Source organism: Perognathus longimembris, chromosome 5 (assembly GCF_023159225.1).
Source record: "Perognathus longimembris pacificus isolate PPM17 chromosome 5, ASM2315922v1, whole genome shotgun sequence".
In the NCBI taxonomy this organism is placed as follows: Eukaryota; Metazoa; Chordata; class Mammalia; order Rodentia; family Heteromyidae; genus Perognathus; species Perognathus longimembris.
The window spans coordinates 73,608,662-73,634,164 of NC_063165.1; the positions used below are offsets into that span (position 1 = coordinate 73,608,662).

General features: G+C 42.9%; 1 protein-coding gene across 3 annotated transcripts in view; it reads left to right on the forward strand.

Moving 5' to 3' along the window:
- Positions 1–25,503, forward strand: part of Pld1 (phospholipase D1) — a 148,571-nt gene that overhangs the window by 120,876 nt on the left and 2,192 nt on the right. For all 3 annotated transcript variants that reach the window (XM_048347117.1, XM_048347116.1, XM_048347118.1), the window contains 5 exons: positions 8,522–8,635; positions 11,325–11,374; positions 14,943–15,077; positions 21,488–21,641; positions 23,085–23,202. In XM_048347117.1, the coding sequence (XP_048203074.1) occupies positions 8,522–8,635; positions 11,325–11,374; positions 14,943–15,077; positions 21,488–21,641; positions 23,085–23,202 (571 nt within the window). The remainder of the gene's footprint in view (positions 1–8,521; positions 8,636–11,324; positions 11,375–14,942; positions 15,078–21,487; positions 21,642–23,084; positions 23,203–25,503) is intronic.

Here is a 25,503-nt window from a genome sequence, read left to right on the forward strand (position 1 = left end):
GGGAACAGTTTCGTTAATGCAAAAAATGATCTCAGACTTTCAGGGTATTCTACATCTGGAAACATTCTCTACATTGTAGATGCAAGCAAAGATAACTCAGAATTAATACCTATGATAGAAACAAATGTTTTCATTAGAAAGCTATATAACAGTCCTTGTTTTAAAATTTTTAGGTGGATACCACAGAGTAAGAAAACCTTACTTTGAAAAAAACCCTGCAAGTTGAGCCTGGTAGCTCATGCCTGTAATCCTGGTTATTTAGGAGGTTGAGATTGGTAAGATTGAGGTTCAAAGCTAACATTGGCCAAAAAAAAGCTTTGTGAGACCTCTTCACAATTGATAGCTGGGTGGGGTAGAGCACTACCAACATCTCGGCCACATGGGAAGCTAAGATAAAGAGGATCACAGTTACCGGCCAGCCTAGCCTAGGGAAACTTTCCAAGACCCACCTCAAAGCTGATCATCCTGAATACAATAGTTACATAAGTCAGGTAAAGAGTACACTTCTTTTTGGATGGTGTCACCCCTCCCTTGCTCGCTCTGGTTCTTCCCCCCTCACCCCCACCCACACCTTGTATAGTTCATTTTCAACGTGGTGTCTAGTGAGTACCATTACTACATTTGTTCAACCTTTGCCCCTCCACAGGACAAAATGAAAACAAAAACAGCAAAAGAACCTCTTCTTTCCATTTCCTGGAGCATATTTCTTTAAATATTATTTTAGAAGATCAGATGCCTGCACAGAAAAAGGTTTTAGATGAAAAACACATCTATGTCCTATAATTCTCACATTCTATAATTTTGGACAAAGCTGAAACGCCATGCCAAGCACATTGCAGAAACCGTGTCTTCAACTCAAAGTACAGTCGATATAAAAAGCAGAACAAACACATTCTCTACTCCAATTGCTAGCTTCACGGTTTCCTTGTGGGATATCTTCCAAAAGCTACGAAATTCCTGGAAAAGAGGTCGCGCTGGGACACAGGCAATAACAGATTGTGGCAGGAGAAGTTTTGACTGAGATCATTTAATTGCTTTTATGCCGTTCCAAAAAGTATACAACCGGTCATCTTAGCAGATAGATGTAAATTAGAACAGGGCAGGCCCAGCCATCATTTAGAGCCCTGGCAAAGGCAGAAAGTGAGCTGAGGTGGGGAGGGGTGAGAAGAGAAGGGAGGGGGGAGGGGAGGAGAAGGGGAGGGGAAGGAAAGAATGAAAAGAGTGGCTAGGCCACCCTGGGTATGATTTAATCATCCTATTTGGGGCACTGAGGGATATGCTTGTCAAAGTTTATCTAGGCCCAGGGGGAAGTCTTAAGCCACCTCATCATTCTTACATTTGAAAGCTGGCCAATTTCGAAAGATAAATGTGAATAGTTCACCATGTACAGTGTATTGGTTTTTGTGCACAATATGCAATGCGTCATAGCCCGCAGTCTGTCCCCCACGTATGTGTAAGAGACAAGCCAGTGTGAAACAGGGCTGACATCTCTATCACCCTAGCAGTCATTTTAGCCAGCTTTCTCACAGACAAAGCTGAAACCCAGGGAGATTTATTGCATTTTAAAAGATTGCCCAAACACAACATGAAAAGAGTTATATGTCCAAACCACCACGCCCGGCAGAACTGATGCCGCCAGGCACCGCGTCCCCTCCACCCAAGGCTCGGGAGCCCGCGGCAACCATTCCCACCCTCATCATCCTGACAGAGCCCGGCATCGTGCCAGGTCACAGGAGGAAATAGGACGCAAAAATAATCAAGTGTCTCACCATTCAAGAAGCGCGTTGAGCTTCTTGGGGTTTCATATAGTCTCTGGAGACAAAGCTGTAAGCGTGCCCCGCTTCCCCAACTGCCCTTCTTGCTGTCGTGTGAGGAATGCAGGGGTAGGGATGAGAAAGGTAGGAGTGAGGAGGCAAGAAGCAGGGGTGAGGAGGAGGGCGAGGAGGGAGGCAGATGAGGGGGAGGGAGGCAGGTGTGAGCTGGAGGGGTGGTAGGGGTGAAGGAGGAAAGTGTTGTGCAAGGAGGAAGATATAGAAAGAAGAGGCAGCTGCATGGGAGTCTGGTACCTGCTATCAAAGGTGCAAGCAATCACCGAATTTGACAAGATTAATCTTAAAAGCCCATGCTCTCTTTCTTGGATGGGAGGGGGGCTTGAGGGTGAGAGGGGGTAGGGAGGTGGGAGTGGAGGCGTCCTCATCCAGGTGTGTGTTTAGACATTCCTTGATTTTCTGTTGAACTGTCACTCTTCCTATAACAAATATCTCTGCCCCACTTGCACCCAGTCCTCAGGCCCTACCCCTGCACACCCCACCCTTGGCCTGATGCTGCCCACCCCCCACATGTTAGCACCCTTGCCTCAGCTTGGCCTGGTGTCTGCCCATGGCCCAGCAGCCTTGTCATCTCATTTGCTGGCTCCGTTTCGCCTCTCTTTGGGCTCCATCTTCTCCAGGCCTCATCTGGAGCCAGACTCAGATCCTCTTCACGTGTAAGAGATGCGGGGTCCTATTTTCCTTAGAAATCTCCTGAGCCCCAAGGCTGGTCTACACTTCCTCCCTCTTCTTTATACTTCAGGTCAGAGTCTCTATCCAGTCCCTTCTCTACAAGCTGGCATCTGTGCTCTGTGCCTTTGAGCGGCTACTATAGGAGCTCCAGAGCTCTGGGTCCAGAGCAGTAAAGTGATTATTTCCTAATATTAGCTGCCACATTTGTATTGGATAACTGGAACATTTTCCCCCTTCATACATTGGTTTGAACGAACTAAGGGCTTTGTACTCTCACTGGGCTTGCTTCCTCAGCTGGTCCTCTACCATTTGAACCACACGTCCTCAGCGTTTTTTGCTGATTATTTGGAGATAGAATCTTGTGGACTTTATTTGTTTTTGCTGATTATTTGGAGATAGAATCTTGTGGACTTTATTTGTCTGGATTGGCCTGGAGTTGTGATCCTCCATACTTCCATACCTTAGACCTCTAAGAAGTGAGGATTTGCAGGCCTGGGCCATCATCACCTACTGTGTCAGAGGCCATGTTAAACATGGAACCAGAAAGGTTTCGCTGCTGAGCTATCCCTGGTCATCTTGAGTGTCTCTGAGATGATCATTCTCCTGCATGCTGTACCATAATCCCATTCATCATCTATTATTTTTTAACTTAAATTTTATTTTATTGTAAAGGTCGTGTACAGAGGGGTTACAGTTATATAAGGTAATGAGTATATTTCTTGTCAAGCAGTATTACTCCCTCCCTCATTTTCTCCCACTTTCCCTCCCCTGGAATCCCCTCCCCCGAAGTTGATTTATGACATAATGTTTGTGAGTATCACCGTTGCATTGGTTCATCTTTGTCCTTTGTCTCACCATTTTGTGATTACCCTTCCCTTCCCAAATCTCATAAACATATATGCAAGACACAGGGTTCCAAAATCAAAAACAGTGACAACGGGGGATAAACCAAAGGGGGAAAAACATGAAAGAAGAAAGACATAACTTCACACAATACATTAAAAAACAAAAACAAAGAAACAAAAAAACCCCTCTTGTTTCCATATCTTAGAGTTCATTTCTATTAACACCATTTTATATGGTCATATGTACATAGCTATTGAGCTATTGTGATCCTCTGCTATTTAAATATATACTAATAATTACAAATGAGGGAAACCACGGAGCCTATGTTTCTGTGGGTCTGGCTTACTTCACTTAATATGATTTTTCCCAAGTCTTTAAATTTCCTTACAAATGGGGCAATGCCATTCTTTCTGATAGAAGCATAGAATTCCATTGTGTATGTATACCACATCTTCTTGATCCATTCATCTACTGAGGGGCATCTGAGTTGATTCCATATCTTAACTATGCTAAATAATGCTGAAGTGAACATAGTTGTGCTGGTGGCTTTAGTGTGGCCTTGTCTGTGATCATTTGGGTAAATGCCCAGGAGTGGGATTGCTCTATGTTTAGCCTTTTGAGGAACCTCCATACTACTTTCCAGAATGGTTGAACCAGTTTACATTCCCACCAATAGTGTAGTGGCTGTCCCTTTTGGCCACATCCCTGCCAGCATCTACTATTATTTGTTTTCTTGATAATAGCCATTCTAACTGGAGTGAGATGGAATCTTGATGTAGTTTTGATTTGCATTTCTTTTATGGTCAGAGTTGTTGAACAGTTATTCATGTGTCTATTAGCTATTCTTATTTCCTCTTCAGAGAAGTCTCTTTTTAATTCGTTAGCCCTCTTATTAATGGGGTGGTTGTTTCTTTGAGGATTTGTTTTTTGGGGGGTAATTTTTAAGTTCTAGGTATATTTTCGATATGAGGCCCTGTGTGTTGTATAGCTAGTGAAGATCTCCCAATCTGTGGGCTATTTATCTTGCTAGCTATGTCCTTTGCTATGCAATCCAATTTATTAATGCAATCTCATTTATTCAGTCTCTCTTTGGTTTGTTGTGTTTTTGGATCTTTGTTTAGGAAGTTTTGACCTGTGCCAAAGAGACGTAGTGTTTCTCCTATCCTGTCCTATAATATTTTCAGGGTATATGCTCTTACCTGGAGGTCTTTGATCCATTTAGAGAGTCTTGATTCTAGTGCAGGGTGCTATATTAGGATCTAACTTCAGTTTTCTATACTTGTATAGCCAATTCTGTCAGCACTGTTTATTGAAGAGGATGTCTTTCTTCATTCTGATGATTTTGGCTCCCTTATCAAAGATTAGGTGGCCATAGGTCTGTGGGTTCATTTCTGGGTCTTCAGTTCTATTCTATTAGTCATCAGGCCTGTTCATATGCCAGAACCAAGCTATTTTTATAACTGTAGCTTTATAATGAGTTTGTAGTTTGGTATTGATACTCCTCCAGCACTGTTTTTCCTGCTAAGGATTTTTTTGTTTTTGTTTTGGGTTTTTGTTGTTGTTGTTGTTTTTTGCTATTCAGGGTCTTCTGTTATTCCATATGAAATTTTAGACTGTTTCTTCTATTTCATTAAAGAATGCTGTTGGGATATTGATGGGTATTGCATTGAGTTTGTAGATAGCTTTTGTCAGTATTGCCATTTTCATGTTAATCCTCCCCGTTCAGGAGCATGGGAGGTTTTCCCATTTCCTTAAATCTGCTTTAATTTCCTTTTTCAGGTTTTAAAGTTTTCATCATAGAGGCCCTTCACCTCTTGGGTTAAATTAATCCTGGGATTTTTTTTTTTTTGAGGCTATTACAAAAGGAGTTGCTTTTCTGATTTCAGCCTTGCTCTTCTCATTGTTGGCATACAGAAAAGCTAATGATTTTGTGGGTTAATTTTATACCCTGGAGTTAGCAAATTTTCAAAGAAAAATATAGTGTAATCAAGGTGTCTTGAGAACTCAATCTTATGAAGTGGTTTTGAACTCAAGTGGATGAAGTGATTGTCTAGTTGATGAGGAGTTATTCATAGATTTCTGCCTACCAGCTCTTACTTTATTTCTCGTGTGTGTGTGTGTGTGTGTGTGTGTGTGTGTGTGTGTGTGTGTCCGTGTGTCTATGTTCCTCTGTCCGTTTCGGGGCTTAAACTCAGAGCCTCAAAGTCTCATTTACCTTTCTTGCTCACCACTTGCACTCTGCCAATTGAGCCTTACCTTCCAGCCTGATATTTTGCTGATTAATTGGAGATGCACCTCATACACTTCTCTGCCTGGTTAGGCTTAATTCTCGATCCTCAGATCTCATCCTCCCAAGTAGCTAGGATTATAGGCATGAGCCACCAGTGCCTAGCTTCTCGTTATTTTTTTCTTGTCTTCGTGCTCTTAAGATCATAAATAATTGTATATACTGGGGCTCAGGTTGTTCCTCTAAACAGATGGCTATTGTTCAGCTCCAGTGGCAGGAGGATGCCATATTTCTGGAGGAGACCAGTCCCTTCTCCCCAGGCAATTGGGATCATGTGGATTGGCTGAAGATGATCAGACATTTTGCCACGTGAATTTTCTCTTTATTGGCTTCCATTCAACTACAGTTTTATGGTTTGAAATCCCGGGCCCTTTTCCAACAGCAGTGAAATTTAAGTCATTTCTGCTAATTTGCTTAACACAGCTTAAGATTTTCATCATCCAGGAAATTGATGATACAACTTAAAAAAAAAAAGAAAAACAAACCTAAAACAAAGGCCTGGATGTGGAACTCAGAAAATCCCCCAAATAAGAAAATGCCAACATCAGGAGTCTTAAAAACTACAATTTGCAAAAACATTTTGTGTGATTTTTTTTTATTAGAGCACATCTCAACATTCCATATGAGGTGTTCATTTTCAAGTTACTTTTGATTTAAAAAAACAACAATGATAGCCAGGTGGTCCATGCTTATAATTCTAGCTCCCCAGGAAGCTGAGATCTGGAGAATCATGGTTTGAAGCCAGCAAGGGTAGAAAAGTCCTTGAGACTCCATCTCCAAGTAGCGAGCAAGATGGCTCAACTAGGAGTGTGGGTCAAGTAGCAGAGTGCCGGCTGCGAGCAAGAAAACCAAATGAAAGCCCCAAGCACTGAGTTGAAGTCCTAGTCATTGGTCACTCAGAATTCTTCCAGGGCCCACGTTCCCATTTACAGCTAAAACCTCAGAGTTTTCCAGTCAGTGATGACTTCTGTATAGGAAAAATATACTGAAGCCAGTGTGGGTGACTTAGGTCAGCACCTGTCTACCATCCATCCACATACCTACCTATATCTATCTCACTCATCATTTATTTATATGATACATGCATATCCAGGATATATGATACATTGCCATATATGATATGTGTATATTGATATATATCAAAGTAATTATTCCAAAATAGCAAAAATTACAAGAACTGGGGTCCATTGGAAGTACAAAGTTGTTGAGCTGTACCTCATTGAGACATGCCTTCTGACCAAAGCTTGTACTCCCTTTTTTTTTTTTTTTTTTTTTTTGGCCAGTCCTGGGCCTTGGACTCAGGGCCTGAGCACTGTCCCTGGCTTCTTCCCGCTCAAGGCTAGCACTCTGCCACTTGAGCCACAGCGCCGCTTCTGGCCGTTTTTGTTTTTTTCTGTATATGTGGTGCTGGGGAATCAAACCTAGGGCCTCGTGTATCCGAGGCAGGCACTCTTGCCACTAGGCTATATCCTCAGCCCCTGTACTCCCTTTTAAATGGGAAGATGATTCTAGAAAGGGGGGTAGAAACTAAATGAGATCAATTCTTAAAAGGTTCATGTGAGTTCATTTGGACTTTTGAGACTGGTTATGGGAAAATAACATATGCCTTTTTATCTTGCTCAGCAGAGAACTTGGACTGTTTTTTTTTTCTTACAAGGCAAGCTAAGCTCGCCATCTAGTGATTAAATCATGCCATTACAGCCACTGCTTAGCCAGGCTAGCTTGTCAGCCCTGCAGCCTTGATCTTAACCTGTAAAGCTCACTCCCACCCTGTTAAGGACAGGGACATTTAGGACAGAGACAGAGGTGGCAACCTTGGACTCACACAGTGGCACCAGTCCTTATGCAAAAGGAAGAGCTAGTTGTTCAGAGAAAATGATCCCTAAGTATTATATACAGCCACGGGCCAGGCAATCCTAGCTACTCAGGAGGCTGAGATCTGAAGATCACGGTTCAAAGCCAGCCCAGGAAGAAAAGTCTGTGTGACATATCTCCAAGTAACTGCCAAAGAGATGGAAGTGGAGCTGTGGCTCAAGTGGTAGACTACTAGCCTTGAGTGAAAAAACTCAAGGTCTGCACCTGGGCCCTGAGTTTTTAAGCCCGAGGACTGGTACATATGCACAAGTGTAAACACACACACGTACATGTGCACACATGTGCATGCACAAACACACAAAGTATTACAAACAGCTAAACCATAATGACACTTGAAACTTTCCAGTAGCATACACATACACGTGTGTGTGTGTGCATGTGTGTGTTACATGGACCTCTCAGACACACTAGTGAATCTCCAGCACATTCATTTCTAGGCTGCCCCTTCTTCCTCGGTGGTCTCCTAAGTGGAGAACAAAGACAGAGACTTTGGGGGCTCCATTGGAGGGCCATCTATTAGAAGGTAATTTTCCAGGTTTCTAAAGACCTGTTAGATCAAGAATAATATGTTTTCTTTTTCGATTTCTATGTCATTAAGTAGATCTCTTTCTCTTCAAAAGGTATATTAATCCATTGGGAAACTGAGCCAAAAATATTACATAAGTTGTAAAGGAGATTTAAAGTGTTGGTCAGCTGGGTGCCAGTAGCTCATGCCTATAATCCTAGCTACTCAGGAGGCTAAGATCTGAGGATCGTGGTTTGAAGCCAGCTCAGTCAGAAAAGTCCATGAGACTCTTACCTCCAGTTACCAGAAAAAGCCAGACTAGAGGCATGGCTCAAGTATAGAGTACCATCTGTGAGCAAGCAAGTTGAGCAAACTCACAGTCCTGAGTTCAATCCCCATCATAGACAAAAAGAAAACCAGTCTCTAAACTCATCTCGACTGCAGATCTGTAGTTTTCACTAGGGTTTTGTCTGTTTGGGTGACTTTCTATGCATCTGACTTTTGCAGGGAAGGCCAGAGATACCGGGTGTATGTCGTGATTCCCCTCCTGCCGGGGTTTGAAGGAGACATTTCAACCGGGGGAGGAAACGCGCTGCAGGCGATAATGCACTTCAACTACAGGTGCGCAAACTCAACACATCTGCCCTGAGCTGTCTCAACCATGCATGGAAGCTGGCGAAGGGAATCTTGATCTCTCTGCACATGTGTTCAGTGCAGCATTGAGCAATGGGTGTTCACTTTATTGTGTTTTCAAATCTTTCTTTCTGACTAATTACTTATTGTCAAAGTGATGTACAGAGGGGTTACAGTTTCATACGTAAGGCAGTGGGTACATTTCTTGTACAATTTGTTTGTGTTTTCAAATCTTAGCATGCTTCCTAATTTGGGAAATTTACACAAGCCTAAAATCATGAATAGTTCACTTAAGATCCATAAAGGAACTAACATGTTAGATGTGCTTTTATTTCCCATATATATGTATATATGTATATATATACACACACGTATACATATATAATATTGATTAACATTATTTTGGAGTCACTAAATAATCATTGAAGTTTACATCTTCTTTTCAAGAAGTTAAATGTCTAAAATGATAAACCTTGAGTGCATTTGGTAGCAAATCTTCCAATAATGATGGTAAAAATAACCTCTATTAGAAAACGAAAAGTCCTATCTTGTAGAATTTTAATTTTCACCTACAGCTTTGTTAAAATGTTTAGGGAGCATGGTCTTAAGATTGGCATTTTAAGTCTCTGCGTCTCCAGACTCAGTAACTCATGCCTCTCATCCTAGCTACTGAGGATGCTGAGATCTGAGAATCTTAGTTTGCAACTAGCTGGGCAGACTCTCATCTCCAGTTAATCATCAAAAATCTGGAAGTGGTGGTGTGGATCACGTAGTAGGGTGTTGGCCTTGAGCTAAAAAGCTGAGCAAGAGCTCAGCTCTTGCTTTGGGGTTCAAACCCCAAAAAGAAATATGAGTTTCCACATCCACTTAGAGGGGCACACCTGGGTTCTAGGAGCCTTCAAATTCGTCCATTGTGAGAGAGCTGGGAGTGGACAGCATAGAAGATGCTAGCAAAGCACCCTGACCCCCATTCGCCCTGGGTCACTTAGCTAAGAAAGAACAGAAGGGAAGAAGTGAGTGACAGGCCTGGACAAGAACCCAGCTTCCAGGTATCAGCTCTGCTGGACAGATTCCTTGAGTTAACTTTGCAAACTGTCTGTGATTTTTCACCTCTCTAATCAAACTCGAAGGGCGGGTGGTGACAGGTCAAAGGACACTTCACTTGGGACCTTTGCCAGGAGATGCAGAGATGGGCTCAGGGCCTTCCTTGGTCCAACCAGGGAAAGGCAATAGGTACCCTTCCTGCTCCAGCCTCTCCCAGAAGTGCCCTGCAGGATGGGAAGGCATAGGCTGATAGGGAGACTCTGTGTGCCGTGCCTGTGTGCCTGTGTGCTTGTGTGTGTGTGTGTGTGTGTGTGTGTGTGTGTGTGTGTGTGTGTGTGTGTGTGTGTGAATGAACACTGGTGCTTAAACCCGGGGCCTGGGGATTGTACCTTGCTTTTTTTGCTCAAGGCTGCCACTTGAATCACAGCTTCATTTTCAGCTTTTTGCTGATTAATGGGTGATCTTTTAGATTTCTTTCTCAGGGTGGCTTTGAACTGGTAGCCTCAGATCTCAGCCTTCTGAGTAGCTAGAATTATAGGTATGAACCACTGGTACCTGGCTTGACAGAGAGGGTTTTTAAAAACTCCCTTCATTTCTTGGTGATTTTTCAGGCTTATATCTTCTTATCTGCCAGAATTTCAACTAATGGTTCCCCGCCCCATCCCCAGGCCTCAGGGTAATTTTGCTTAGGGCCAACTTGAAAAAACTTCAACTGTTCTTTGGTCTATATACTTGAACATTCACCCTTTCTAATGTCATCTGATTTATATGACAAACAATGCCTTTCAACTATTTAAGCCACTGGTAATGTTTAATTAAATTCTATCTGCATCATTTGCCATTCTGATAATATTTTTGGAATATTGTCACTTGTAATTTTCCTACAACTTTTCTTCAGTTTGAAACAGCCTGATGAAATACATACTTGGCTTTTGTTCCACAGTCCAAACTATATTCTTTTATTCTGCAAAAACATCTCAATGAGCTGGCGTTATCTTTGATAATATCAGTGGTTCCTAGGCCTTACTGTATTTTCAATTACTTTCGTAGAGTTTCATAGAGAAATAGATGGAGTACAGAATTTCTTTTTTCTCTGCCTTTAGAATTCACCAAGTATTATTAGAATCTTGAGAAACAAAAATCATTAACAGAGTCAGGTACTTCTGATTGTATCTGGTACATTTACAAGATTGTGATGACTTTATAGGGACATTCCTATATAATAGTGTGGTGATGTTGCAAATGACTCTGCCAGCCCTTTGGCCTTTGTACACTGAGCAACGTGACCCTTTAAAAACACCTTTCTACAGCAGCATTCTCCATTTATCTTTACTGTCACCAAGTTTTGTAAGAGGGAGAGTTCATTCCTAGCATATCTCTGCAAAAATAAATTCTCTTTCTGGACTCCAGCCTCACTTTTATCATGTTTATATCCCTACCTCAAAACAACGGGTATGCCCCATTATTAAGTACAAGACATTGATGGTTTTAGCTTTGAAATATTGTGTCAAATTCTCTCACAGGATCGTTTGTTCTGCTTTTATCAATCCAACCCAGGATTAAACTCACAGATGGTGTGATAGGAAAACAGTTGTTTTGAAATCTCTGTAATTATTTCCTTACCTATTTTTAGAACCATGTGCAGAGGAGAAAATTCTATTGTTGGACAGTTAAAAAGAGAACGTAAGTAACTACTTTCCTTGTCTCTTGTGGCTTTTTAAAAATGCCTGTCCCAGGGCTTGAACTCAGGACCTAGATGCTGTCCCTGAGCTTATCAACTCAAGGTACCCTACCACTTGAGCTACAGGCTCCATTTCCAGCTTTCGGGGTGGTTATTTGGAGATAAGTTTCATGCACTTTACTGTCAAGGGTAGTTTTGGATTTTAGTCTCCTGGATAGCTAGAATTACAAATGTGAGCCAGAAGCTCCCAGTACTCATAACTATTTTTATTTAATATTAAGAAACTGCCCTGGAGTTTCTCTGGCCCTATTTCTTTGCAGATAATGTGATCTTATAACTAGAAAATCCTGAAGAAATCATGCATGCACATACACACCCATATACACATACACACGAGAGAGAGAGAGAGAGAGAGACAGACAGATGATAGAGGGGAAAAAAACCACAAACTACTGAACTGTACGGTTCTTTTCTTTTCTTTTTTTTTTTGGCCAGTCCTGGGCCTTGGACTCAGGGCCTGAGCACTGTCCCTGGCTTCTTCCCGCTCAAGGCTAGCACTCTGCCACTTGAGCCACAGCGCCGCTTCTGGCCGTTTTCTGTATATGTGGTGCTGGGGAATCGAACCTAGGGCCTCGTGTATCCGAGGCAGGCACTCTTGCCACTAGGCTATATCCCCAGCCCCTGTACGGTTCTTTTCTTAAGAACTGGAGTTAGAATCAGGACCCTGCACTTGCTAGGCAAAGCACTGTTACCTCGTCAGCCATAATTTGTATTTTCTAAACTTGGGAGTCTCATGCTACAAATTTTAGGTCACATTTATAAATTTTGTGATTTTCTTTAACTGATGTATAGGCTTTACAAATAATAACTTGGGTTTTCATTCTGTGTACGTCTGATGCACACATACATTGGTGCTATATGCTCATGATTTCTCACACATGGCTGGTCCCATCTATAAAACTTTAGAAAACAACTTTAGACATCAGAGCTGTGCACACATCATCAGTGATAACCAACACTTTCTACCTGCTGGATGTGATTGTATCTGGATAGATATTTACCATGTCAATCTTTATTTTCCAATTCTGTCTTTTCTAGAACAGGAAGATTGATAAAAATACAATTGCAAAACCTGTCCAGTGCTGGCTGGTAGTGCCTCATAAAAATGCAAAAGTGAACTTATAAGACAAGTTTAAAGACTTAAAATAAGCTGATTATTTCATTTCTCAGAAATTAAAAAATGTCTTAGGCTTCATATAAAGCATTTTTGGAGCTCTGAACCGTTGTCCTGCCTCTGTTATTCAGGGGAAATAAGTTGGGATTTTAACACAACATGCAATTTGGGTGGTAAGCCTATTTATGACAAAGATTTCCAAGTACCTTGGGAGTAAGCTAAGATAAGGTATCTCCACAGGAAAATGTTCATATTCTAAACATACAGAGAAAAGATTAATTACATAATGCCCTCTTGGAAGTACAAGCTGGATTGCTACTTTTATTTTTGCTAATATGTCCTGGCTTTTAGAAACTATGAACTCACTAATCTTTAATTGGATAGAGAAATATAATTATCTACTGTTTCAATTATTAAGAACAGCGAAACTACTGCTGTGAATATATTAAAATTCCTGGAAAGAAATCTAGCAGCTGTGGGTGTATAATTATCTGGTACTTCTGTCTTCATAGATTTGATGTTTAGTTTAAAGCATTTTTGTAATTTTTGTAGATGATGGCATTTTAGAGTCAAATCAGTATAATTTAATATAAATTTAGTCAGGACTCAAAAATGCACACATACCAAGTGCTGTAATTTCTTAAGCAATAAAATTTGGTATCCTTTACAAATACCTCCTTATAAAATCAAGAGTTTGTTATGTTGAACTTGTCTCCTTTTTTGGCAGTAGTAGGATTTGAACTCAGCACCTTGTACTTGCTAGGCAGGCACTCAATCACTTGAGCCACACCTCCAGTCTTCTTTTGAGGTACACATCCACCTGTGCTAATCTCAGCTTTGTCCTGGGATCTATGGAAGTCTCCAGTCTCATGTGGAGTTCAGACATTACCCCTACTATTGCTTCTTGCTGATGTTTCTGTATGTTCCTTGGTTTCTGTATCTTTTTCCAAAGTCGTCTCATCTCCTAACCCCAGTGAACATTGCTAGTTTTGTACTTATTAATATACAGAACCTTTTTTTGGTTTTGGTTTTGGCGCCAGTCCTGGGGCTTGAACTCTGGGCCTGAGCACTGTCCCTGAGCTTCTTTTGCTCATTGCTAGTGCTATAACAGTTGAGCCACCATTCTACTTCTGGCTCTTTGGTGGTTAATTGGAGATGAGTCTCAAGAGTTTCCTGCCAAGGCTGCCTTTGAACTTCAGTCTCAGATCTCAGCATCCTGAGTAGCTAGGATATAGGTATGAGCCACCAGTGCCTGGCTAGGACCATTTCCCCCCCACAGACTAAAGAATTGGTGCTCAATTTTCCCTCTGTTCTTTCTACCCAGAGTACATGGTAAATTCATTCATGATGGGCTCAGTGTTGCATTTGACAGGCTAGTTTTAAAAGGGATTGGTACTTAAAGAAACATCATTCTGCTGTAACATTGATGTCTTGCCCATGGCATATCCATGCCATTTACATGGAACTTAAGACTAGATTAGTACTTTTAAGAACAGAAATACCTTGTATACAGCATGCACTAGTATCTCTCGATGTGGAGGAGTTCTCTCTCTCTCTCTCTCTCTCTCTCTCTCTCTCTCTCTCTCTCTCTCTCCCCCTCTCTCTCTCCCGTGTGTGTGTACATGACATGTGTACACATACCCATTTACTTTGATCATAAACAACTATACAAGATTGCTTACCTACATAATGAAAATTATCTGTCGGTGGAGGAGAATCTGTGGGCAATCTATGAATACATTTCTTTCCACAAAATATCCAAGTTCCATAGAAATACTTAGTAACATCACCATCATGATACAAAACATCTGTAACAAACAGGAAGTTCAGTGACTGGAGGGTATTAGTATGCTTCAGAGAAATTAAAGACTTATGCTCTGTTATTATGCAGTGAGAGTTTGGCTCTGCTCCATTTGCCCTTGGTATCAGACTTGGCTTATCCGGGACAACTGCTCTGTGGGAGAAGGCTGTAAAATCTCCTAACACTCAGGCCAGGGCGATGGCGTGGTATGGAATGGACCTATTTATTTCCACCTCAATGGCCTCTACCTGGTGGATGAGAGAAGAGGACTTTGCTCTACAGGAAGTCTCACGAGTCAGTCATTTCTTCATTGTAGTCATCTAAAGGAAGAGGGCATTTAACCTTGGCAACATTTTTATTTACCCAGCAGCAGTAAAATCTAACTGCTGCTCCTACCTTGTATGTGTATTTTCCCCTCTCTCTCTATATATGTGTATGTATGTGTATACATATCTATATCACACACACACATATACGATGCATACAGTATGTTCTTAATAGCCTGCCTAAGTGGTTTAGTTATTTCAGAAAACAATAAAGTTGAACGTGGCTCTGCTGAGCATGGTTATATTAATGTGTTTTTTTAATTTTGCAGTTGGCAATCAGTGGATAAATTACATTTCATTCTGTGGTCTTAGAACACACGCCCAGCTTGAGGGAAATCTAGTCACCGAGCTTATCTACGTCCACAGCAAGCTTCTAATTGCTGACGATAACACAGTCATTATTGGTAAGTGAGTTTGTGGGGGCAGCCTTTGGCAGCAGTCATAGCCCAAACCATGCCTCCTCCTCCTTGGTCTTCCGTGCTTCTTTGCAGTGGGGAGAACTTCAGGGATATAACCCCTAAAGTGTTCCTGAAGCAGTCATTTCCCCTCACATCCTTTCTAATCCTTTAGGTAGAAAGAATCGATGATGCAGAGCGAGACGAACTGTGGCTATTCAGACGCAGTGGCTTAGTATGGCAATCTAATAATCTGCTTAATTCACTAATTCTTTATTGCTCCTTTATTTTTAATGTAAGTGGCTAGGTTTCTAGGTTGGAGGGGTGAAATGGACAGGGAAAGCATATCATGAAAGCAAGCAATGGTGGCTGTGTCTGTAATCCTAGCTAATTGGGAGGCTACTTGGCCTGGGCAGACCCATTTTCAGCCCATTGTTGGGCACAGTGGTGTGTCATTTTCAGCTACTTGGGAGGCTGAGATTGGGAGGATGACAGTTCCAGGCCAGACTGGGCAGAAAAGTCAGTAAGACTTTATCTCCATGGTGAAAGTAGGTTGGACTTGCCGGTATCCACCTGCAACTCCAGTGGCAGCAGGAAGCTGAGAGTAGGTAGGTTGAGTTACAGGACACATCTGAGCAGGAAGTGAGACCCTATCCTAGAAACCACCCATAAAAACAAAACCAGGGCCAGAGGCATGATTCTACAGCATCATATCAGCCTCGAAGGTGCAAGGCCCTGCCTTCAAACCCCAGTACCACCAGAAAGAAAAGAATTATAAAGAGTAACTTGTAGGAATTTTCATGTGTTTAAGTCATATCCACCTAACCATTCCCATGGACCTGAAATTATATAAATCGAAGTCAGAAGGATATTAAGATATGGCTGTGTACATTTTCCTAATGTCTGTGTTTTGGGGTCAGGAAATAGGAGGAGTCAGCCAACTGAGTTGGTGTGGGGGAGAGGAAGGGAGGGGAAGAGGAAGAGGGAGGGGTGCATAACTAATGGCATGCTGTCTCCTTTGGTGAAGTCAGCAGTCTTTCTGGTCAAAGTCACACCAAGGCCTCTTGCCACTGGCTGACTCAGGTCCTGCTTGTAAGTCCCGCCCAGACCGCAGCCTCTGGGCCAGCGAGGTGGTGGTGCAGCCTCATTCTCACTTGATGCACATGGAAGGCTTCATTGCACAAGCAGGGAATTGTTTCTGCCTTCTAGTAGTGTGTTCATGAGCACAGGAAGGCCAGGGTGTAACACCGAGTGAGTAAACGGCCACGTTACTGACTTGGGGTGGGGGGGGGGTACCCACGCCGCTGGTATCCGCTGTGTCCACCATCAGGAATTCACTTGTCTGCTTTATGTAATGTGCGGTTTGTCAGCCACAGTCAGATAATTCCCCCTGCTTTAAGGTTATGGAGTATTTTGAAATTTTCTGACAGTTAATATGCCTTTTCCATCGCCTCTGAGAAAAGGCTCCTCTTGAATAATAGTAATGATGTTGTCTTAGCTGGAAGATAATTGGGAAAGTAGTTGTAAAGCCAAAAATAAAATATAGAAAGCATTGTGTGCGCATGTGTACACATACATACATACATTTGTACATACACACTAGCGTACATATACACACACCAGTTTGAACTGAAGGCCACTTGCTGTCATTGTCTTTCTTGCCCCGAGCTGATGCTCCTGCACTTGGGCGGGCCTCCAGCTCAGCGTCTGGCCAGTGCATTAGAGATGGAGCCATTGGGACTTTTTTGTCTTGGCTGGCTTTTAGCCTGATCCTCCATCTCTCAGCCTCCTGAGCAGCTTGAATGGTAGTGTGAACACTGGCATTGATCTGTTGCTCTTTAGACCTTTATTTCTCCTTCTTTTCTCAATCCACATGGTTGCTCTCATTTCCCCTAAGCTACTCTGGCTGTTTTCTTCAAAAGCCATCCTCAGAATATTTCTATATTAAAATTTGGCAATTGCAGTCGGAAGAGAAAATGATTGATGTTTGTTGAATTGATAATCATAAACAGAGCCAAGTAAAATTCAGTCAATCGCTCTTGAAGTTGAAACGGACAGATGTAAAAATGTTTGCCCTTGAAAGGTCATTTTCCCCTTCAGCCAATCTGACTTCACATAAAATGTAAATGTGAAGCGGTGTTCAGAAGCAGAGCTAGCAGGTAGGTCTGTTGAATTTTCTAATTATTTCCTTTTCCAGAAAGGTCTCCAAGCCCTTGAAGGCTGCAGTTTATTTAGGCTTGAAATAATTGATTGGTTTTGCACAGGTTCTTTATCATGTCTGTTGAAACTAAAGAAAAGAATTATGGAGCTGGGAAGGGAGAGGTCCTTCATGCTTGTCTTCAGGACTGAATTTCTCTTGAATTTTTAAAGATGATCTTTAAGTAACTGGACAAAGTAGTCCCCTTCACCATTCCCATCCTCCTTTGACCTACCTCTCCCCTTACTTTTCTTTTTTTTTTTCTATTTTTTTTGTTTGTTTGTTTGTTTTTGGCCAGTCCTGGGCCTTGGACTCAGGGCCTGAGCACTGTCCCTGGCTTCTTCTTGCTCAAGGCTAGCACTCTGCCACTTGAGCCACAGCGCCACTTCTGGCCGTTTTCTGTATATGTGGTGCTGGGGAATCGAACCCAGGGCCTCATGTTTACGAGGCAAGCTCTCTTGCCACTAGGCCATATCCCCAGCCCCCCCTTACTTTTCTTAATCTTGTGGTATATATAATGAATTCTTGACCGCATTCTCCCCCTTCGTTATCTACCCCTCTTCCCTTGATCTCTCCCACTCTCTGCCCCTTGGTTGTACACTTTTCCTAGTGCTGATTTTGTTGGGCTTTGATTTTGACTCTCTTTTATTCTTTTCTTTTTTTTTTTTTTACTCTAATTCAGGACCTGAGCACTGTCCCTGAGCACTTTTTGCTCAAGGTTAGTGCTCTACCACTTTGAACCACAGCTCTACTTCTGGCTTTCTGGTGGTTAATTGGAGATAAGAGTCCATGGAAGGCTAGGAATGTGGCTTAATGGTAGAGTGCTTGCCTAGCATGCATGAAGCCCTGGGTTTGATTCCTCAGTACCACATACATAGAAAAAGCCGGAAAGTGGCGCTGTGGCTCAAGTGGTAGAATGCTAGCCTTGAGCAAAAAGAAGCCAGGGACAGTGCTCAGACCCTGAGTCCAAGCCCCAGGCTGGCAAAAAAAAAAAAAAACCATCACCACCAACAAAAAAGAATCTCATGGACTTTCCTGCTCAGGCTGGCTTTGAACCACAATCCTCAGATGTCAGCCTCCTGAGTAATTAGGATTACAGGCATGAGCCACCAGTGCCTGGCTCTCTTTATTCTTTTGTAAGAACATTGTGCCTGAAAGAATAGATTTCTCCTATTTTTTTTTTAATCTCCGTGGCAACTCAGAAGAGCAAACAGGTTTTGTGAGTTCTCTGATACAAGAGCTCCATTTCCTGTCCTAGCATTGAGATCCATGGGTGAAGTTCTCAGAGAACAGTTGAGAAGGGAGGCTGGGAAGGTCACCAGGGGCGGATATGGGTGGGAAGATATTGCTCTTCTCCATTTTCCAGTCATCTACGTGGAAGCCTAGGCACTTAGACTAAGACTAGATGAACTCTAAAGCAGTGGAGGGGGCACACAAGGCGGGCTGGGGGAGGCTGATTTAGAGTGGAAAGACGGAGCATGAAAGAAAGGACCAGAGCAGGCAAGTTTAGAAGCTTCTGGAAAGCAGTCAGAAGATGGGAATTTGTGAAGAGGTCTTCATCCAGGGGTATTTATATCTCTTAACTGGACTCCAACTTTCAAATCAGTCCGATGCATGGCTTTTCCACACATGCGTGCAATGTACCCCATCAACCTCCCCCCAACACTCAGCGCCATCTCCCATACCCATTTTAAAACAATTTCAACAGGTTTTATTGCTCTGTTTTCATATACGATATAATGTACTTTGACCATCTTTCACCTTCCTCCTCTTAATTTTTACTTCTCCCTATTGTTACTTTTTGTCGTTTTATTTGCTTGTTGTCTTACCCCAGCTATTTAGTCTCAAGAATATTTTCCAGAAGCCAGGCCCTGTAGCTCACACCTGTAATCCCAGCTATAATGGGAAGCAGACATCTGGTGGACCCTGGTACCACTGGGGTAAAGTGAAATCAGTTGCTCGGGAACATTTGCCTTTTTAAGACAGTGTGAAAGTTAGCAGGAAAAATGATAAAGTACCTAAAACTCCACCTGTCATAAAATGTAAAGAGTCAACAGCATAAAAGAAAAAAATTGACTTATTGAAGAACCCCTCCCATAATGATAAATACTTAAGTTTTACTGAGGAACAAACAAAAAATGGAATTAATTGAAGCCCATCCTTTGTTCTTTAGTACAATGACATTATAAAGCTGGCAATTCCTTTCTGCATTCATCTAGAAGTAATCCCAACTTAAAAAACTGTCATAAAGGTTCATTAGACCTGGTGTCACACACTTGTAATTCCAGAGAGTTAAAATGTGAAGAATGGAGAGTCATGCTTTGAGACCTCCCTGTCCTGCCATCTCCATAAACAAGCCAGCTGTGCTGGTACGGACCTGCTGTATCAGCACCTTCGTTGGTAGAGACGGTGAGGATTGCCCTAGGTAGGAGAATCACGCCCCATGCAAAGCTATAAGACCCTACCTAAAAAATTACTCAAAGAAAGAGCTGGGGTCATGGCTCAAGTTGTTGAGCAACTATCCAATGAGTGAAAAGCCCTCAATTCAAACCCCGCTACCACTAAAACAACAACAAAACCCGAATATATTTATAGTTAACTATTCAAAAGGCTTTAGCCAGATGTTGATGGCTCACTCCAGTAATCCTAGCTCATCAGAAGGCTGAGATCTGAGGATCGCAATTCAAAGCCAGCCTGGACAGACAAATCTGAGAGATTCTTGTCTCCAGTTAATCAGCAAAAAGCCAGAAGTGGAGCTGTGGCTCAAGTGGGAGAGTGCCAGCTTTGAGCGAAAAAGCTAGTACAGAGGGTCCAGGCTGAGTTCAAGACCTAGTACTGACACAGAATAAAAGGAGGTTAAATTCACTTGTGATTAATTTTTCTAACAAGAAAAATTATGCTAGTATGTCTTCATGTTTTCCTCGTAAGGAAACATTTATGGTCTCATAACCAAAATCTCTCTTACGTGTAGCTCTGGTTAGCCATGGCTCTGAGTAGCCCTAGTGGTCATGAAGTCTGTGACCCAGTCCAGCCTTCTCCTCCTGGAATCTTAGCACACACCGAGGCTAGCATTTATGTATCTTCTAAACAGAACAAGGCTGTGTTTTAGTAGAAATAAAGTGCATCTTGTTGACTAATTGAGAGGATTATGTCTAACATTCCTTAATCCCCTGCAAAGCCCATATGGAGATGAGGCCCTGATTAAAACGTGAGATCTGCAGGGTGGAGGCCCTCCCAGAGCTCATGGGCCCGGGTTCTAAATACCCAGCCCAAGTGGGCAGTGCTCTCAGACTGAACTCATGCAAGCCTTCTCATTTTGACATCCATGATATGACAGTTAAAGTCTGTGCAGCCTGATTCTTAGGTCTCAAGTTTTCGTGAAGTGCTTTATGATTGTAACAGAACCCTTTAAGACACAAGTGGAAAACTTAAATACAAGTGTGTGAAATGAAGCCAGGCACTGATGGCTTATGCCTGTAGTCATACCTCCACAAGAGGCTGAGATCTGAGGATCATGGTTCAAAGCCAGCCTGAGCAAACAAATCCAAGGGACTCTTAAATTAACCAGCAAAAAAGTGGAGGTGGACTTAGCTTGTCTGTTTGTCCCCTTATGGTTGCAAAAATGGCTGCAGAAGCTCCAAGAATCACATTCTCACATACCCTCTCAAGTCAGTTACCCAAAGGATAGAGTTCAGACAGCATCCATTTCTTCTAATCGTATACAAACTTTATTATAAAGATAATCTTTCTCAGAAGCCCCTAGGAGACTTTTGGGTTGCAAGAACCGTTCAAGTGCCAATTCCTAAGCTAGTCACTGACCTTAATAACCAAATTACCATGTCTGGTTTCGATTGGTCAAGATTTGTCCAGGTAGTCTTCCCTAGATAACCTGAACTAAGTTTGATTTCTTTTGTCATAAATTTTTGTGCCTGCCTGGGGCTTGAACTCATGGCCTCATGTTCTCACGTAGCTTTTTCATTCACAGCTGATGTGCTATTACTTGAACCACAGGCTCTTTGGCAGTTAACTGGAGATAAGAATCCCACAGACATTTTTGCTTGGACTGAGTTTGAACCGTGATCCTCAGAGTTCAGCCTCCTGAGTCGCTAGTATTACAGGTGTGAGCCACCAGCGCCAGCTACAGGAAGGGTTTTCTTGGGTGAGCGGGGCAGGCGTCTGCCTCTGTCACGCAGGGTTGTTCAGTGTCACGCTGTCTCCTCAGGCTCCGCCAACATCAATGACCGCAGCATGCTGGGGAAGCGGGACAGCGAGATGGCAATCATGCTGGAGGACACGGAGACAGTCCCCGCCGTGATGGATGGGAAGGAGTACCAGGCCGGCTGCTTTGCCCATGGGCTTCGCCTGCAATGCTTCAGGTGGGCTCTCCAGCGCGGAGTCTCCCCCCTCCCCCACCCCACCCCCCCGATCGTGTAGGACACAGCCACCTGTCCTGACCGCCACCGCCAGGCCACGCTGTATCTCCCCTGTGCAGGCCGGGTGCCCAGTGCAAAATCACTCCACACTTGTGCACATGGCTGCTTTATTTTCATACCTCATTAGTTTTCTGTACAGTAAGACAAACTAGCATTGAAAATATATTAATTGATTTAAGACCCGGCCAAATCACATGAGCACATGTGTTGAAAAGCCAGCTTCGTTTTAAAAGTTGAACTGATTCAATGGTAGGAGATACAATCAGAATTGCTAAGGTTCATTAGTGTCTACTGGTGACAGATTTAAGTGAGGAAACCTTCAAGTTCGCAGGTTTTGTTGTTATTTAGTATTATAATTGTCATTATTTTTTATTTATTTTTTTGCCAGTCCTGGGGCTTGAACTCAGGGCCTGAGCACTGTCCCTGGCTTCCTTTTGCTCAAGGCTAGCACTCTGCCACTTGAGCCACAGCGCCACTTCTGGCCGTTTTCTGTATATGTGGTGCTGGGGAATCGAACCCAGGGCCTCATGTATACGAGGCAAGCACTCTAGCCACTAGGCCATATCCCCAGCCTATAATTGTCATTATTATTAGTGTGTACCGGAACTTGAACTCAAGACCTCATACTCGCTCTGCTTTCTTTGCTCGTGCCTGGCATTCTACCACTTGGGCTGTGAAATGCTTCCAGCCCGGCCTTTTGCTTATTAATTGGAAATGGAGTTTTACAGAGTCTTCTATGCAGGCCAGGCTGGCATCAAACCATGATGTCAATTTGACAGTTTACTTGGCATGCTTACCTAAGCGGAAATGAGACAGTCCATCCTCTGGTCACCTCTGGCCTTGCTGGGCATTTCTTGCCTAGAGCAAGTAGTAGTAGTTCCTCAGTTAAGTGGTTTTCTGCAGATTTTCCTCTTCATCCACGCTGTCTCCCTTCCCACCAGATCCATGTGCTCACCTGCCCTCAGAGCCTGCCATGGCAGAGGCTTCACTGAGGTCTCAGCAGGCTGGGAACTGACTTCCTGCTCCCCTCCCCGTCCAGCCCCCTCCAGTTGCTCAGGACTGAGGGCTGTCGCTCACCCTGGCTGCCCACGTTTCCTCCTCTCCTGAGTCTACTCCAGACATACAAGCTGGCTCTGTCTTCGTCCTTCCTACCACCCAGGCCACCCTCTGCCCCGCCTGGGTGACTGCTCTGTCTCCTGTTTGCACCCCCCCCCCCCCCCCCCCCGCAGCTTGTGCTCCACCCAGCAGCGGTATTTGCTTATGGCTTCTTTGAATTCTGTTCCTGTCAGGACTCCGCAGGCTCAGTGCCTGACTTACTGTCACCACTAGAAACAGCACAGGCAGCCACTTTCTTGTCACTCAGTTTGGAGGTTCCTTCTGTTTCAGGGTTGTCCTGGGCTATCTTTCCGACCCAAGTGATGACATCCAGGACCCAGTGAGTGACAAATTCTTCAAGGATGTGTGGGTCTCAACAGCAGCTCGCAATGCTACAGTTTATGATAAGGTAAGGTTTGCCTGTTTCTTCTTTCTCCTTTTTAAAATTAAATTTCATCATACACAAAAGAAAATCATATCATTATTTCTGCATTTCATTGCTGTAGAACATTTCTTTTGTTTTGCCAGTACTGGAGCTTGAACTCAGGCTTCGGCTTTTTCATTCAAAGCTGGTACCTTCAAGCTGGTACCTTACCACGTGAGTCACATCTCTACTTCCAGCTTTTTGCTGTTAATTTAGACATAAGAGTCTCACAGACTTGTCTTCCTGAGTTGGCTTTGAACTATGATCTTCAAATCTCAGCCTTGTGAGTAGCTAGGATTACATTGCCCGGCTTGAATAGTCTTAATGAGTACAAAAGGTATAAGCCAGACACTGGTGGCTCATGTGTATAATCCTTGCTACTCAAGAGGCTGAGATCTGAGGATTGTGATTCAAAGCAAGCCCAGATAAGAAAGTCCATAAAACTCCAAATAAGCACATATCTCCAATTAAGCACAGAAAAGCTGCAAGTTGAGCTGTGACTCAAGTGGCAGAGGGTTAGCCTTGTGCAAAAAAGATCAGGGACAGTACCCAAGCCCTGAGTTCAAGCCCTAGAACCAGCACAAAACAAAACAACAAAAGTATTAGCATATACCCAGGTTTTAAAGATACATCTTTCCAGACATCAAAAAGCAAAGATCCAGTGGTCCTCACTTGATTGACAGTATGTGGAAAATGAAGCATACAATGTGTGGGTAGGGACAAAAGGGAAACACTGAGTGAGAGCAAGGGAGGGGTGACATTGTCCAAAAAGAAATGGACTCATTACCTGACTTATGCAACTGTAACCCTACTGTAATCACCTTTATAATAACAACAAAAATTATTGAAAAAGCAAAGAAGAAAAAGGATTATGGGTTATAGAGTAGAAGAGAGTTCAGTGGCACTCTGTCCTCTCATCTGAGTCAGGAATCTCATCATGATCCTGAGCCTTTGAGCATGTTTAGCGATGAAGGGAAGAGAGACACCTGGATCCAAGTGTCGAGTTTGGTCACCCACTGGCTAGTGATATAACTCTACGTACCGTCAAGCCTTCCTTTTCTCCCTATAAATTGAGAGGATATCCATCAGAGTGGTGATGATAAAAATATTCTAATAAATGTATTTAGCACATAACACATAAATAATATCCCTTTTTTGGTGAAGTTTTTAAATATCCTTGGTTGGACATCCCTTATTTTAGAAAAGTGTTTTAAGCTCAGCTTCATTTAATTCATAGCAGATGCATCACCTGCTAAGTTGTATCCATTGGTTACAATACGGAATGTACAAGAGATAAGCAGTGTCTGACAGGGGAACTTGTCACCTAATGAAGTAGCCAGTGTCCCACAATGAAAAATTGCCAAGCTGAGATTCTGAACAACTATAATACCTAGATTGGGTCCTCTGTCTCAGTGGTCTCAAAGAATGAGGCTACTGGCACTGAAGAAGTCAAATGGCAAAGATTTATGAAGGAAAATACATATAGAGCTCCCACTAGACAGGAAGTGTGCCTCCTCCGAGGGAAGCTGTTACCTGGGGTGTGCTCTGCAAGGGCTTATAAGATGGCTCAAGGTGAAAGCTGTGTCACTGTCAAGGTCATTGGTAAGCCATAGGGCCATAGCAGTCCCCAGACCCAATCAGAGGCTCCATGCAGCCTGGAGGAGCTCTCCATGAGCCCCTCTGATTGGTTGCCTGTTCTGGCACTCATTTCTGGGTCCAATGAGCCCTTTATTCATGTGCAAGTCTTCCAGATGCAATAGGCCATGGCGTGATGCCCACGGGGCCTCATACATGACAGTTGAAGGCCAGGATAATATGACATCTAGGAGTCTGCACACAGGACCACTCAAGGCCATGGTGATGCGCTGTCTAGGGGTCTGCACACAGGCCACGAGGCACGCAGACTTTCTGTGGGAGGAAGCCTGCACCCTGACTGCCCAGCCAGGCTCGTCTTCTCCTCTCAATGTGTTGACTATTTACAATAGGTTGAGTAGACTCCGATCTTCCGTATGACTTTAGACCCTTCCAGTGCAAGTTTCATCTTTCTTAATCACACATGACATTGCTTTATTTCATATTATGAACTCAGGCCTTGATCAAATAGATCATGTGCATAGAATCTTTTAAAATATAATTTTGCAAATGCATTGTTAGTCTTCTCCAAGCCTATATTTAGTGGGAAGTATGATATAAAAGACATTTGGGACTAACAATAATTCTGAACCTAAGACATATCTTAAGTGACATTGTGGAATTAATTTTCTTAAGTCTGAAGATATATATGTC